This window comes from Platalea leucorodia (assembly GCF_965183815.1).
Source record: "Platalea leucorodia genome assembly, chromosome: 2".
NCBI lineage: Eukaryota > Metazoa > Chordata > Aves > Pelecaniformes > Threskiornithidae > Platalea > Platalea leucorodia.
The window spans coordinates 121,201,813-121,218,087 of record NC_138824.1 but is presented as its reverse complement, the minus strand read 5'-3'; the positions used below and the strand labels follow the sequence as shown (position 1 = coordinate 121,218,087).

Here is a 16,275-nt window from a genome sequence, read left to right as displayed (position 1 = left end):
ACAGCATGTTGAACTGTACTTAAAAGTGCAATTGGGCATTAATGCAGTTTACAAGGGCATAATGCACTGCAGAAGCTGTCATGCTAACTAAAACATGATTGCCTTCTCTGCGAAGAGTTTCTGACAGGTATTTAGAGAAAGTGGCCGATTTTCACACCAAGATATGTGTTTACAGAGAGTTTCAATGACAGCATAAGTGTGGCCACTTTGCGCTGGAAGCCACGCATCTAGCTGAGGTGGGCTACTCTGAAGGAATTGCTGTTTACTCAACCATTCACATCGAAATCTAAAATTACAAGCATCCAAGTCTGTGCAGCTGCTATCATTCCTGATACTGCTGTTCAGGACTACGTCAAAATGATTGGCATGTAGTGGACGCATTCCCTAAAGCCAGCATAGCGTATTACCCGGGTAGTCAAAGTTTCTCTGTTCCTGCAAACCACGTACCAGGTTTTATTTGTGGCAGAGGCGCGTGCTGCATGCCTGGAGTTGGGGGGCTCACTGAGCAGGGGTTACGCTCTGGAAGTAACAGTGGCTCCCTGGGGTCCCGAAGTGCTTTGCTGAAGGCTGGGCTGGGATCCTTATTATCTTACAAATGGAGTCTTGGACTTTCAGGAAGCTACCACAATATGTATAATAATAGGGAGGGAAGCCTAGTCAGCACAACTGTTTTCTAGTAGTAATGCTGATGTTTTGTGCCCTCATCCTCATGCTGTGGGACTCTTTGTTCTTGAAGATAAATATGTGCATAAATATTTGAAAGATTGAATTTCGATATTGCTTCTGTTTTCATGCGCTTACGGTAACTCTTTGGTACCCTTTTGGGGATTACAGATAGGCCTTGCAACGTATTCTGCTGCTTTTAAACTTCATAGCAACACTGTATTTACAGAAAGCAATGCCTACAGTTTAAAATTCTAGAAAGTAACTCGCATATTAATTTAAAAAATGAATAGGAAGCATACTTAGCATTTTCTAACCTTTCATGGTTTTCTCCAGAGGGCAGCTGAGACTTACAGGAATTTGTCCAATAACTGGACAGTACCTATACGTTCTAATGTTATACTATATTGGAAAATCATTGTAAGCTGTGAGCCCATCCACCAGATCTGAGCTGCAGTTATGTGGTCCTTTCCAGCATTGTTTTATGTATGCTGCATTATTTTAAGCAATGGCAGTTTTTTGTAAAAACAATAAAGAATGCACGCAAAGAAGAAAAGTAATAGCACATCAGATGCTAGCTTATATATGCACATGTATATGTAAATACATATGAGGTGGAAACAGACCCCGATATTTGGCAGCGTTTCATACTATCGCACATGTCAGTAATATCCACAAGTAGAAATGATGGGCACTGAAGTCACACCAGCCTTATATATTTCCATATCTGTGTGTCTGTGTTTCACCACCGAATAAGCGTCTGTGTAACACTAACTCTTTTTATATATAGTTTGCAGTTTGTGCTGCTGACACACTTGTTAATTTTCAGCATACGGGTTAACAAAGGCAGGCAAAGACAAAACTTTCAGAAACGAAGATGATGCTGATTTCTCCCGTTGGTGAAAGTACACATCTGCTTCAGCTCATCCTCCTACAGCAGGAGACAGTTGCCAGTACCAGGGCTGGCTACAAGCATCTGTGAAATTTAAAAAGCCGTGTCTGTGAGGAGCCCATTAAATCTAAAGAGAGCCTCAGAGGAGCTGTCAGTCACTTATTTTAGCATAAATCATAAGGATTTATAGCATTATACTTTCAATGAGCTTTCCCCCCCTCACACCTCACCTATGTTATTGTGCTATCAGTGAAATGATACGTCTTGTCTCCAGGTAACAAAGACCTGTTGATGGTTTCGGGAGGCTATATTCATCTCATCTGTGTTGCTTTGTCCTCTCCCTTATCAGTAGGGAACGCAGTTGGAAAACAGACAGAGCAGCCAAAAGCCTATCATCAGCTGGGGGGGTGTCCATCCAACCAGAGCCACCTGATGGCACAAAAAGCTGATGCTTTCCATTTACCAATCTACTTCCCTAATTGGTAAGGGCTGGACATTTTCTGTTGACAGCATGTACAGCTTTTTCCACCCACTCAACGTTATGGAAGGATAAATCTGTCCTTCATCTGTGCCCTTTAAAGTCGTGACTTCTGTAAGGCTTGTTTTTTCCTTTTTTTTAAGTGATTAGCTCATGGTTTTCACCACAAGTAAATGAAGCTCATTCACTGAAAATAATATTCTGTATGCATTACAGTCGCAGGTTATGGTTTGCTCTGTTGGTGAAATGTAGCTGGTTTCTTCGGGAATAAACACTGCTAAAACCAGCAAGCAGCAGGTCTGGTAAGTGTGCCTGCAGTAGAGAAGTGTGGCGGGACACTACCTGTTAATTAGCTGTGGACCCCACAGCCTTGATGAAGGGCAGGTTGGAAGAATGTGTTTCTGTGATACACGGTATTGGATGCACGATTTTGAGTGCCTGTTTTGGCAAAGTGTCAGTGGAAGCTGCATTGTGCACTTCTGCAAGTTGCCTACCAAACTTGCATTCACCAAATATTTTATTTCTTACTCATTGGGGTGTACGGGATGATTACGGGAGTACGGTTGGAGCTTCTGCAAATGTTTCAAAGCACTGATAAAGAAAGAGAAGCAAAAATGATGCCTTCTCCCCACAGATTCTTCTCTGCTTGCTGGAAACCCTGTTTGCTGCAGAGGGGAATGCCGGTAGCAGACAGCAAGCCTGTGGCAGAAGCTGGGCAGCTGAACCTTGGGATGGTTTAGCTTGAGTAAGCAAATGCCCAGGTGAACGTGCAGGCAATGGAGAGGGTGAGGTTTGCAGACCTGGAACATACTGAATAGTAGAGATGTGGCCTTTTCCTTTGTTTCAGGATTGCTTGACAGAGCAAATCATGATTTGAAGTAAAGGAACAACAAGCATGGTTAAAAAAATTACAGTATTGAAAACTGTCGGGCACTAATTTTCAACGTGGAAGGATCCTAGACAGGCAGAAGGGAAGCGCCCCTTCCCGTAAGGAGGACTGTAGGCAGAATGCAGGCAGCTCACAAGAGGAAAGTGGTTAGAAGAGTGTCTGCTGTTGAGATTCTTTTTCATGGGAGTACTGCGGTGGCATTGATTTTGATTTTTAATTTATTTTTTCTAATTTTTTGTGTTACCTTGTTTTTCCTAGGTCCTATTTTTTTTCCATTGCATTTATTTACTTTTAACTGGAGTGATCAGTGATCTTCCCCCCCCTTTGCAAAATGATTCTCTGATTTGCTTTCTGGTACCTTGATTTTTCTCTTGAGACTCCTTCATGATTAAAGAAATGTAAGAAATACATACATGTTTTGTAGTACATTTTTTGTAAAATATATTGCTACTAAGTTTTCACTTCTAGAGAAATTCAGGGGGGGTTTTTTATTTATCTTTCTAGTGGGTGGTATGGATCTGTTACTGCTCTGCCAAGCCTTAGGTATGTTAACCACGCAATTTTCACTAAGTGAAGGTAGAAAAGGTACAGAAAGCAAGTGAGGAAAATGAAATAGCTTTAATGCTGCTGTTGGCTCTGCCACCGTGGCCACAGAACCCTTCTGTGTATTTGATTGGGAGTAGGTGGATTCAGGGTCAGACTTTCCTATGATGCTGTAGTCTTTGTGCACTTTCTCTCATCTGGCCACTGCCAGGGAGAAGAAAATGCTGTTTACTGGCTGCTTTTCCAAAGCTAGGGGCATGCTTGAACTATTTTTCCTCTGTTTTGATGCAAGAGTTGGAGCATAGATCAATAAGGCATATGTTTCTTAGTGCTTAACTTCAAAACAACTGTATATGGATCCTTACAGACCAAAATCTAAAGGGATGTGCTTACAAAGGGTAGTTGTATATAGAAAAGCTAGCACACACTTTACTAGCATACCTGGATCATAATGTGTGTGAAAGAAAAGGGTTTTTTTCTCCTGTGTTTTCCATAGTTGGAGAGGAGCACCCTGGGTCAGGGACTCAGGTGCAGTACTGTTTTTTGTTAAATGGTGATCACAGTGAAGTCTTAACGTGTTGCTGTGATTGCACCCTTCCAGAAACAGCAGGTGACCAAGTGGGGTGCAGTGACCACCTCCTTGTCAGCTTGTGGTTGCTTCTCGTTGGTTTAATCCTGTGCGGGCTGATGGGAAGAGGTTAATGGCTGTGGTAGGAAGGGAGCCCAAGTGTCTCAGCCTGTGGGAAACGCTCTGTTCGCTTCCCGGTGCCCCTGGAGGGAGCCAGCAGGTTTGGGCCCCCTTTGCCCTCTCTGCTCTGGTGCCACTGCAATCGCAGCCCCATTTGCCAGGCCTCTCGCTGCAGTGGAGCAGCAGCAGGTCCAAGGGGAAGGATACAAGTGGCAAAAGTTCAGCCTCCTTTTTCAGAAGGTTGTTTCCCTTGGTGCACTGCCAACTTGACATTGACTTAAAATCTAGGATGACAGGGCAATAGACGCTTACTTAGAGTACCAAAACAAAATCTCACATAGTTCTGATACGAAAAACATATGCTGTTTAGCCTTTTATTCAGCATTTATGTGTAAATTATGTGTTTTTTCTGCACTATTAGCCTGTGGGGTATATTGATCCTCACTGTCAATACCAAGTTATGAAAAAGCAAGAGAGCCAGCTCTATTTTTAGTATGCTGTCTATTGACTTTTTTAAAAAAAGGAAAAAAGGATTTATAGCAAAATATAATGAGGGATTTTAGCTAATTATTTTTGAGCTACAGGTTTTATTTGACTTAATAGAAACTTTTAAGCCCCTTTAAGCTATTGGATACACAGCAGCATTGCTGACTAGCATGACAAGAAGATAAAAACCAGTTGGAGTAATTTTAGCAAATGGAAAAGTGCTTTGGAAGGGCTACTGAGAAGCGTAACAGAAGTACACTGCAGGGGCAGCCAGAGGCTAACCTCAGACTCTCTCAGAGTGAGAAGTTTCACCAAGCTACAAAGGCTTTGTTGATCCCATTTTGCCTAATTAGGTATACCCTTTAAAGTTGAAACTCATTGCAGTATTGACTCAGAAACTGTTTTCCCACATTTGCTGCTCATCTCTTGGCAGATAGCTTGTATCATCCAACTTTTGTAAGCTACAACTCACTTCCCTGGCAGATGTGCCGGACCATTTGTAAAAAGTCACACCATATGTTGGTAACTATTCTAATAAATTATTTTCAATTTTCCAGTACGCTAAAAAAAAAAATTAATCATAGTTCCTTTAGTCATGGCTACATCTTGAACAGAAGGATTTATAAGAAGATATGTTGGCCATCTTATCTCTTCCTCTGAATTATGAGAACTAGCCTAAGCAATGTTTTGTAAAAATTTGTAAATCACGAACAGTGGCCTTTCAGCTGCAGCATCAACTGTGGGAAAGATAGCTTTTTTCCCCACTGTACGATGCTCATAAAAAACACAGCTGGTTTTTTTGATGCTGACCACAACTTGCCAATGTTGGATGTGTCTTTTGAGTGGTTCCACCCAGATCTTGTGGAAACATTGTCTCTGCTAGCCTTACACTAATTCAAGCATGTTTAAGTAGGTAGATGGTTTTTTTCCTAAGTCCTGTTTGTAAATATTTGCTTGGAATTACGCTACATTTTTTCCTACTTACGGCCACGCCACTATATATGCAACCTTTTAAAACCTGTAAGATTTACTCAAAGGACTTGAAAATTTAAACCCGCAAATCAGCTTGCAAAACAAATCTGGTTTTGGATTAGCACCGAATCCAGAAATAGAGTTAAGTAATTCTGAGCCAAAACCTAGGGTTTACGTAAAATAGTGTGATTGGGCAGCCATTGAAATCACAGGTGATATTTTGGGGTGGTGGTTTGTGGAAAGAAGCTTAGGACTTTCCCTTTGAAAGGAAAATTTTGTTATAACAAAGCTCATGTGGTACAAAGGCACTGGTGGCTTTCATGGGTTTTCCTTCCAGTGCTTTAGTAGATTTTGGAGCCTTCCTGGTTTAAAAGGGATTGGATTAAAAAACAGACATGCGCTTACTGCTGCCAAGCAAACCACAGCTTTACTGGTCCCGTTTCAGAGCTATTGGTCTTAGCAGTTTCCTTTGTCTTCTTGGAGCTGGGCACTGGAACAGAGTCTGAGGTGGGAAGGTAGGAAGGTTGATGTGCTGACACAAGTAATTCATTTTGCAGTACTGTTTTGCATCAGTTACTGAGCTTTGAACTGCTCTTTTGGTCTCAAGCTTTGCAGAAGCTAATGCTAGGAGCAGCTGTTTTTGTGTAGTTTGAAAGCTTCGCTGACTTGGAAAGCAGTATCTGTTAATTTAAGTGACAACAATAATGCATTTAGTGATGGACATTTGAATTTTAAAGGAGTATGACTATGTACAAATTTCTTTTGCATACCTATCAAAAATTCTAAAAGATTTGGTGATTATGATTACTGCCATGATTATTGCTTTATATATAACATTTGAAGTTCCTAAGCTGACAAAAGGTTATTAGTCATCATTATTTAGATGCAATCTAGGTATTTTGGTACTTTCAGACTGAAGAAGCTTTTCTTCTCTATGTTCTCCAGTGTACTCCTTTAGCAGCGATGATGATAGAAGATGTTCAGAGAAAAGATCAGTGTGGACCCCCCTAGGGTAAAGGTTACAGTAATGATAACCCCTGTAAACCATGCGCTGTAGCATCTACCTCAAAACCATCTCCTGTTGGAAGGACGTAACTTTCTAAGACCTCTGCCTTGCAGATTGAAATTTCCCTCGATCTTTTCAAAAACTTGTGCTAGAATTGTTCCAAGTCAAGCTAGAAGCAAAGCTTACAGGAAGGGAGCATACAGATGGGGGATGGACTAGATGACCTTCAAAGGTTCCTTCCATCCCAAAGCATTCTATGATTCTATGATGCGAAAGCTGTATTCTGCTGTGGGAAGCAGGGAAAATAGCCACCGAAATACTGAAACAGCTGGGTGTTTTGAAATCTTAGAGCCCTCAGTGAAATAAAACAGCATTGAGTAGTCTGGTTTGTGAACAGGCACACAGCACCTGGAGTCTTATTTTGGTCATGTTTTAGGACTTTGAAAACTGTGGTTGAAGTGCTCCGTGGGATTTTGGAGCTAAACGGATGGAGGTCCCAGCCTTGAGCTCACACTTAGGGTTACCTAGAAAGCCAAGCTATATATGCACGTGTAGGAAAACTCTGCATCCCGTGCAGTGCACGGCTGGCTGAACTACACAGCAAAATGCCCGTGAGAAGCATGCGTTAACCTCCTCCATCTCTGGTCTGGAGGGGGCTGAGGATTTCTTTATTGATAAGGTGATAGAGCCCATGCAGCCTTGGTCAGATGGGACAGGTTATCTCAGCTAGTTTCTAACCGTAGCTCATTCCTTTGTACTGATAAGGAAAACATTTGATTTATATGGAATTAGAAGGGAGTTAAGAGCATATTAGTTGTTAGTGTTCATAGGAGAGAGGATTTCTGAAGTGCTGACATATTTCCTTCAGGATTTTTTCCTCGTTCATAAGGAAAAACTCTGTGTTTTAAACAAGCATAATGCTTCTTGTAGGGTAACGATAGCTGAATTCTGCTGGCATTTAATGCCTGCTCTCTGGTGTTTTCAGTATCTCTTTAGCTTTAAATACCCTGCCTCTTTCCTGATATGTACTGCCTGATGCCTTGATGTTGCTGGGTGCCAAGCCCCATCTCCCTAATCTGCCTGAGTACTTGCCAAAATCAGTGTTAAGCACGAGTGCTCTTGTTCCTGTGGGTTTGGCTAGCGTTTTTGGAGTTCAGTAGGTGTTTCTTTGACCAGCTTGTTGAAAGGAACTCAGCATCTTCCAGAGTCATAAGCATGTTTTGACTTGGGTCTTACCAGAAAAAAAAGCGAACCCTGAATGTGCATTCCCGTTTAGTTACTTCTCATCTTCAAAGAGCTCCAGTTAGCACTGATGATTCCAAAGGGTAATTGCTGTCCATTGCATCAGTGCTTATAAGATGATAAAGAATTTTTTTTCCTTTGGTGTTAAAATTGCCTGCGCTCTAATATTATTCAGGGTTTAAAGCTCATTGAAGGAATACTGAGATAAAGCATAAGGAACCCTTCAGCACGTTCTGTTAGGTTGTTTTACAAGTGTATATTACATTAAATACTGTTGGATGTATTTATCTGCAGTTAGTTTCCCTCTTGGATAATATTGATGATTCTCTTGTAACTAATAGTCTTTTTGAAGTCCTAGTCACCCACGTGTGGATTCGTTTCACTATTTAAACAAGTAGAGATAAGAAACAATATATGTTTATATAACCTGTATCAGATAACATATCCACAAACACACTCTTTTGTTTTTAATCATATTTGTATGATGAAGATAATCAGTGTTTGAATTTTCTTTGAAGTGTTTGCCCTGCTTCCCTATTTTGATGCCCAGCATATGAAACTAGGAATGATCGTAGCCACCAAACTGAAATGGGGTCTGTCATATGCCTGAATTTTGATAACACAAGCCTTTTTTTTTTTGCTTGCTTTGACCAGTCTTTTGACATCCTGAAGTGTATCTTGTGTTTTCTGTGCTGTGTCAGAAGATTAATGACCAAGGGCATGCCTGTGTGAGCTGTGCATAAGAGCGCCTGTTGTAGCTCATGTGAAGAGGCTTGTTTTCAGTAGAGCAAGCTTGTTGAAAAAATGGCACCTGGGCTTCTGTTGCAGAGGTCTGCAGGCTCAAGGCTGAGTGGCGTTCGGCTCCCAGGCTGTTGTAGCTCAGCAAAAAGGATGATTAAAGTCCCATTATATCCATACAGGACTTGCCCTTTTTTCAGCTGACTTTGTCAGGCCCAGGTAGAGAAACATGAGGTCCATGTCATGTTTGCTGCATTTTCTCTTCTCTGCTCCCATGATCAGTGTTGTGAATGACTTGAAAGTTTACTGAATGTCTTACTGGAAAAGTTACTTTTTGCCAGGCAAGGAAAAGAGAGGGAGAAAAAGTAGTTAAAAGTTGAGTCCCGTCTGAGAAGTCCAACTTCCATGCAGCATAGAAGGTGGCCAACCTGCTGGAAAGCAGGTTTGCAGAAAAGGTCCAGGGGTCCTGGTGGGCACCAAGTCAAACATCAGCCAGCAGTGTGCCCTTGCAGCAAAGGCGGCTAATGGTATCCTGCGCTGCATTAGGGAAAGTATTGCCGTCAGGTCGAGGGAGGTGATCCTTCCCCTTTACGCAGTGCTGGTGAGGACACATCTGGAGCGGTGTGTCCATTTCTGGGCTCCTCAGTACAAGAGGGACATGGACGTACTGGAGAGAGTGCAATGAAGGACCATGAAGATGTTGAAGGGACTGGAGCATCTCTCACATAAGGAAGGCTGAGAGAGCTGGGACTGTTCAGCCTGGAGAAGAGAAGGCTCAGGGGGGATCTCATCAATGTGTACAAACACCTGAAGGGAGGGTGCAAAGAGGGCAGAGCCAGGCTGTTTTCAGTGGTACCCAATGACAGGACAAGATGCGATGGGCACAAACTGAAACACAGGACATGACTCTAAACATTGGGAAACACTTTTTTTACTGTGAGGATGGCCAAGCACTGGCACAGGTTGCCCAGAGAGGTGGTGGAGTCTTCCCCCTTGGAGATACTAAGAAGCCGTCTGGACATGGTCCTGGGCAACTGTCTCTAGGTGGCCTTGCTTGGACAGAGGTGTTGGACCAGATGACCTCCAGAGGTCCTTTCCAACCTCAACCAATCTGTGATTCTGTGAACTCTCTTAATTTTTTCTCTGAATAGTGCTTTTAATTAAATGGAAAAATACTTTTTGGTGTTAAAAGCCACCTTAAGGCATTATCAGTATCAACAGTTGGGACATTAAGTACCTGCTGTCAAGTCTTGTCTCATTCATTCAAAGCTGGACACTTTTTTCCTAACATGTTTTGCATTGGACCAACACCCAGCTGTCATTCATATACTGCTTTGTCCTTTTTTTTAAAAAAAAAAAGTACTGTTAATAAAAGGCGACTTCTTAATCTTAAGAACACACAGTTATTGTTTTTGTGAAATGCTGATGTTTCCTGGCTGGTACCTAAATGGATGCTCAAGAGGACCCATGTGTGTGCCTGTATAGCTGAAATCCCGTTAGGAAGCGGTGGGAAGGGCAGAAAGAAAAATCCGCCTGTTGCTACTTCAGAGCCGATAACAAGCAACTTAATAAAATATTTATTTCATTAGGCAGAGCTTTTTAGCCTCCCAAAACGTATTACGTACAAGCTAATCTGGGCTACCTGAAGATAAGATAGGAGGGGCAAAACCTCAAGTAAAGATTTGGAGTGCCAAACGTAACTTACAGTTTCCGAAGTGGTTAACTACAGTTTCCAAAGTAGGCGCCAAGTAGACATAATACCTCTTGGGTCTGGACACTTCCATTCCAGAAGCTGCTAATTGACCTCCCCTGCCTGCTGCTGCTGATTGCTGCAAAGGACCGTAGTGGCCAACGTGTCCTGCTGTTCTCTGGTAATGAGACCTTGCTCCTTGGGTCCAGAAAGTCTAATAGAAAGCAGCATTGCGGAACCTGCCAGGTGAGAAGCATCAGCAGTAGAAAACTAGGTGCAGAAGGAAAATACAGGACATCTTTATAGATGTAAAATATCGTTTAAATCAGTAGACTCCGGGATATTGAGGGAGGCTCAGCTGCCCAGTTTTCCATTGCTTTAGTAACTGCAAGTAAGCTGTGCTGTGAGGCAGCCGAGCAGGCTGGTGGAGATGCGTTTTGGGCAGTATCTCTGCTAGTTGGTAGTTTTTAGGTTCATAGCCTCCAGTGGATCTTGCATCTAAAGGGTGTTTGAACAGCCCTTGGTCTGTTGGACATTTGTCAGAAAAATGTTGCTCTTAAGCACTTAAAAAAAGGTGTTTGTGGCAAGAAAATATTCTCTGTTTCAAATGGAAGGTAGAGGTGGAAAACATGGCTAACTTCCACACACTTCCTACAGCTTTTGTTATTTCCTTGGAAAAACATCAGCGTCCTGATTTTTAGATACTCCCCTTCTATCCATTCCTCTTATATGACCCTGTTGACTTAAAAATAATAATTACTTTAAATTATGACCTGCATCATATAGTTTTGGTGAAGATTTAGGTAACAGCAGCACTTCCTCTGCCTTTAAGCCAAGTAGTCAGATTTTTTGTTTTGTCACCCAAATATGGGGGTGCTGTTTTGTTCTTCTCCTGTGATACACAGGCAGAGAAGGGGACGAAGAAGGATGCCAGTTAGCGCTGCCCTGGGGACATGGAAAGTACTGTAATTAACACCATCAACAGCAAATGCTGTCTCAATTTAGCAGTGTCCTGCTGGGATCTTTCTCTGAGGCTAGTACCTCCTGATGCTGCTGCTTTCCTTCCGTGTCTGAACCTACATGGAGAGGTTTAATCTGGCTCAGAGTAGAGTTTCTTCAGGACTGGATCAGAGGGGCGAATGAGTTAAACCTCAGCCTGCTCAAACCTGTATGTAAAGACATGGAAGGAAAGTGAGCTGGATTAACCTGGTGTATATGTGTAATTCATAGCTAGTTCAAGTAGAGCTTCTCCCGGCATGCATGGGATGAGATCCTGCGTCTGAATTAGTGTTGTTACTAACAGCACTGGCTCAGTTCTAGAAGGCAACATCTGAAAATCATGCAGGGGAGCTGGCTGAGCTCTTAATTAGCTACAGAAAGGTGCATCAGAAATACAGCAAGGCAGGCCGTGATGTCCGGTGACTTCTTGCAGTGTTATTCCCTGCAGTTGCTTTGGTGCCGTCCTGCAGTTAATGAGATACGAGGGCCTTGACATTGACCCTGTGTTGTGTTAAGGCGTAGAGCAATTTGTTACCTATTTGTAGATCCCGCTTTCATTTTCTTTTTCCTAGAATGAGCTGGAAACTATGTAAAGGGCTCTCAGAAAATGATGGTTGATGGTAAGCACTGTCATATAGTTAAGTGATCATTTTCTTCTTCATCCCACCATTTTACAAATATACCTAATAGCAACAGAGAGAGGAATTTCCAAAGTTGTTGAGGTGGGGTTTTTTGCTTGTTTATTTCTTAAATGTATAGGTTTGCAAAGCTGTTTTGTGGAGATCACTGCAGTTCCTGCGGTGAAAGTTTGTGGTTATTCAACTAGTTTGCACTCCTTAAATGTCCTAGATTTGTTGCTACAGAAGTGGGAGGAGAAAATTTTACAGCAAGACCTCCTGTATTCTTGTAAGGACCATTTCTCTGTATTTAAAGTAAAATCTATGTCTTCCTGGTTCTGTGTTAATAAATTCCTAGAAAACTGTATGATTTTAGTTTAGGCAGAATATATGGCAAGACATGATTTGGGGGGGGGTGGGGGGTGGTGTCCATCTGGAGGAATGCCTTTCAGATGAGAGAGTTCTAAAATCAGAGGCCAGTCTTTCTCTTTGGCAGGCCATTCATCAGTTACCTGCTCCAAATGCTATAAATGTAAATCCTTTCCAGAAACAGTTCCATTCACACTCGTGAGGCTGTTTCTCAAGTCTTTGGTAGCGTATACTTGTTACCTTAGCAACTTGCAGGGGTTAAATGGGCATCTAGGAGAGAACAACACTACGGATCCCACAGGATCATTTCGTTTTCCCCTAATGACAGGGAATATCTCCTTGCAGGAGGAGCAGTTTCTGTTTTTCCATGTGATGCAAAATACCATTACAGAATTTCAAATTACTAAATGACACTTGACTGGAATTTGAAAGGGTACTAACCAGCTTACTAATTGAATATAGATTTGCAAGTCTCTTGTACTTTTGCACCCATGGGAGAGCGGAACCAAAAAGGACTGTTTTTTCTAGCTGTAGCAGAAATGAAATTGGGATTCAACTTGCAAAGCTGAAGTTGCTCCCTCCTGGAGATCAGGATGAGGATGAGTGCAAGAGAGGGCCAAGGGAAAATTTGTTCCAACGTTGAATTTACTTCCATTTATAGTTTGATTTCATAAATCATCCGTCCTATTTCCATAAAATTGAACTTAGCCGATTTCTTAAAAAAAATTTTTCTTTCATTTGTCGAGCTCGCACTTACTCAGCACCATCTAGTGGTCTGACTGCTGTTGTCAGTTAGAAACCAGCTGGTCTTCGTAAACCATACAGCAAATTAGAGCATGCAGTCCTTGTAGTGTAAATGATGTACCTAAAGTATATTTGTGACTAATTACATTACAAAATCAGATTAGCAGTTGTTCAGTTGAAAAGGAGCAGTGTGAAGGAAGGAAAGTTTAAGATACGTGTGGGTAGTGGTGCCTGTTATCTCCTGCGTTCCTTTAGTCTATGGAGCTCCAGCCTGCTTGCCTGCTTCTCTGCCTTACCACGCAATGCTGTCTAGGTTGTAAGCTTCTCTAAGGCAGGATTTTGGAATACTGTTTCTTTGTGCAGTGTACCACACAGCACAAATCACAGCCTGATTGTCACTGTGATACAAATGATAAATACAAGCTGGTGCTAACAGTAAGCTCTGAAGTCCTCACCTGAGGAAAATGCTCTGGAGTCTTTCTAGTTTAAATTGTAGGCAAGGAATCCAGTGTCTGGCTCTTTGAAGATGCATGATTTTGTTTCAAGAAAAACAAATCCCTTGGGAAAGCCTCCCTATAGAGCGCACATGTGCAGAAAGCAAGAGGATTGTCAGGTCATCCCGGTGGCTGCCTTGGGACTCGGGAGAAGATAAGGGGTCTGCGGCTCTGGTCTTTTGGTGGGGGTGCATGGGAACAGGTTTGCTTCTTCCAGTTCTAGCAAGGAGGGCTGAATCCCTGGAAAAATGAATGTCTCTAGAAGCCTGGGTGTTTCTGTGGCCTTGGTTACATTGCCAGAAATAAGGTTTCTTTGGCAGCAAGCCTTTGATTTTGTAGCTCCAGTTGCAAATGAAGGGAAAGCAAAGGGGGAGATCCTGAGTCTCTGGGCAGAAGACCCTGGCAAAAGGCGCAGACGTGTGGGTGCGAGCAGGCAGCCAGTGCACTTGCTCAGTGACACCAGGCCAGCACCAGAGGCAAAACCGCCCTCCAGTGTAAGGAGCAGCCAGCATCACCGAGAGCAGGGGGAACTAGGGAAAATAGGAGCAAAGTAAAACTGCATTATAGCAAACGGACCAAGTTGTAACATCTCCTCTTTAAACTTCCTTGTGTTTTAACATTTCATCAGTTCAGGGTCTGTTGTTTTTGTTCAATTCACGCGTTTTGGACAATGAAAATAAGTGGGTCAGTTTTATTCTGTAAATTTGTATGCACTAGCACAATAACATTGTGCTGAGGTTTCCAAAAAAGCTATTCTTAAATAATTCATAGAAGCATTTCACTTCATTTTTCCAAAATCTAAATGTGCAGACTAGTTTGTTTCCCAGGTTTAAGGGAGCCCAGCACTTACCACTCTTTCTTTCTTTTCAAAGTTTTTATGTAGCACAGCAGTCAGAATATCGCTTGTCTGCTGGCCTCCTCACAATACTGCACTGCAGCATAACCTCTCCAGGCAGAAGTGGCTGGTTTTTCAGATTAAAAAAATAAAGGTTTAGGGATTTTGCTTTTCAAGTTTTAAGTTTGGGACAATAGCTGTGGATACTGATTGTAGTGTATGTGTTCATCCAGTTGAGCGGGTGCAATCCTGTTTGAAAATCCACTTGGCTATCACTGACTGCAGCAGAAAACATGGGTCCGAAAAGGTCAGAATGTTTAAGTAAACGAATTTAGTGCCAGGAATCCTGTTTTGTTAGAGGTTCGGGGATAAATCCTACATGCTGGAAAATACCCATTTACAAAGGATGTGGTTCTGTTTTGTAATAGCTGTGAACCAAACATTAGCTAGCATATGGAAATTCAAGAACACGCTTAAAATTGTTTCCTCTCTTTCTGTTTTTTCTCTAGCTCTGGGATTGTACACGGTAAATGCAGTATATGGAGATACTATTACTATGCCTTGTCGTCTAGAAGTACCAGATGGTCTTATGTTTGGAAAATGGAAATATGTAAGTATAGCTTACCTTTACATTCATTAGAGCTGGTATAAGAAGATGTGTATATTTTGTGTGTGAGATTACAAGACTCCAATCGATAGGATTTCTGCCTTGGATACAAAGACGTTCATTCCTGTGTTTGTAAGACTGCAAGATTCCGATCTGCATAATTTCTGCCAAGCATAGATTAGAGGTTTGAGGAATTAATTTCATTGTTCAAGAGAAATAATTATTTGGGAGTTCTCTGCCAACCTGTATTAGAGATCTGGCATGTTACCCAGTGGTATCTCACTCACTTGACAGAGCCATCGTTGTACGTTGGAATACTTCTGAAGCGGGCTGCCTGAAGCAGGGTGTGCTTCATCCCTGGGAAGGCACTGTCCCCAGCTCTGGTTAATCTGACAGTCACTCAGTACTGTTTCATGCTTCGGTGTGTTTAATGCACAGCAAAGAAGAGGGCAGAGCTGACCTTAGTAGACCTGCTGGTGGTTTCACTCTGTCATTTCTGGCATGTGGAGAATGGGGAAAACTGCCAATGCTCTCCTAGTTGTCTCGGTCAGCCTGTAGTAGGAACACCACAGGATGCACTTCTATATATGATCGGCATCCAGGGCCAAAAGGAGAATAAGCTTGTCAAAGGCAAATGAAACCTGGAAGCATATGTGGAACAAACCCCCAGGATACCAAACCCGTTTTGCTTCTCAGACTGACTTTGGGACAAGTGGTTTTCCTGCTAATCTAAAGTTCATCTAAATCTCCTCTCGTGCTCAAACCAAAATGTTGCCAGCAATAACAGGTGATGTTTACTCTGACGGTGGATTTAAAATTACATAGTTCTCTCTGTTTTTAAATGGCATCCACCTGCCTATTTTACAGCAGGCTAGTCTGCCACTGGGGGTGTTTCATAATTCCCCCGGCTCCTTACCTTGGACCTGGAAGTTTGCAGCTTTTGCAGCCCTCATCCGCTCAAGAGTTCCTACTCCACAAACATGTTTTGGGAAGTGAAGTCAGAAGTCTGTGGAGGACGTTTCCGTAAAGGGACAGTGAAACTGTTTCATATAAGCATTTGGAAGATGCAGGGCCTACATTTTGCAATGTGCTTTGTAGTCTGCTGGTGCCCCTTGGGAAGAAGTCCATCTGCATGAAGGTGCAAGGCTATTTTGAGAAAAAGAAATGCATTATCTCTTTCTAGTGCATTTGGATTGCTCATCTCGGAGAAGTACCAAGCAGCAAATGGAGACATTATAGCTTCTCCTAAGTGGAAAGGGACATGAAACCTAATGTGCAGAAAAGCCCGTCCAGTTGCTATTGTAGGAAATTGTTGACACAGCC

At 42.3% G+C, this 16,275-nt stretch overlaps 1 protein-coding gene across 1 annotated transcript in view; it reads left to right on the top strand.

Annotated features, from left to right (window-relative positions):
• ALCAM (activated leukocyte cell adhesion molecule) overlaps window positions 1-16,275 on the top strand; it is a gene marked incomplete at its 5' end in the record, with an annotated part of 120,409 nt that overhangs the window by 70,884 nt on the left and 33,250 nt on the right. The window contains one exon of the mRNA XM_082305157.1: window positions 14,855-14,955. Coding sequence (XP_082161283.1) covers window positions 14,855-14,955 — 101 coding nt within the window. The remainder of the gene's footprint in view (window positions 1-14,854; window positions 14,956-16,275) is intronic.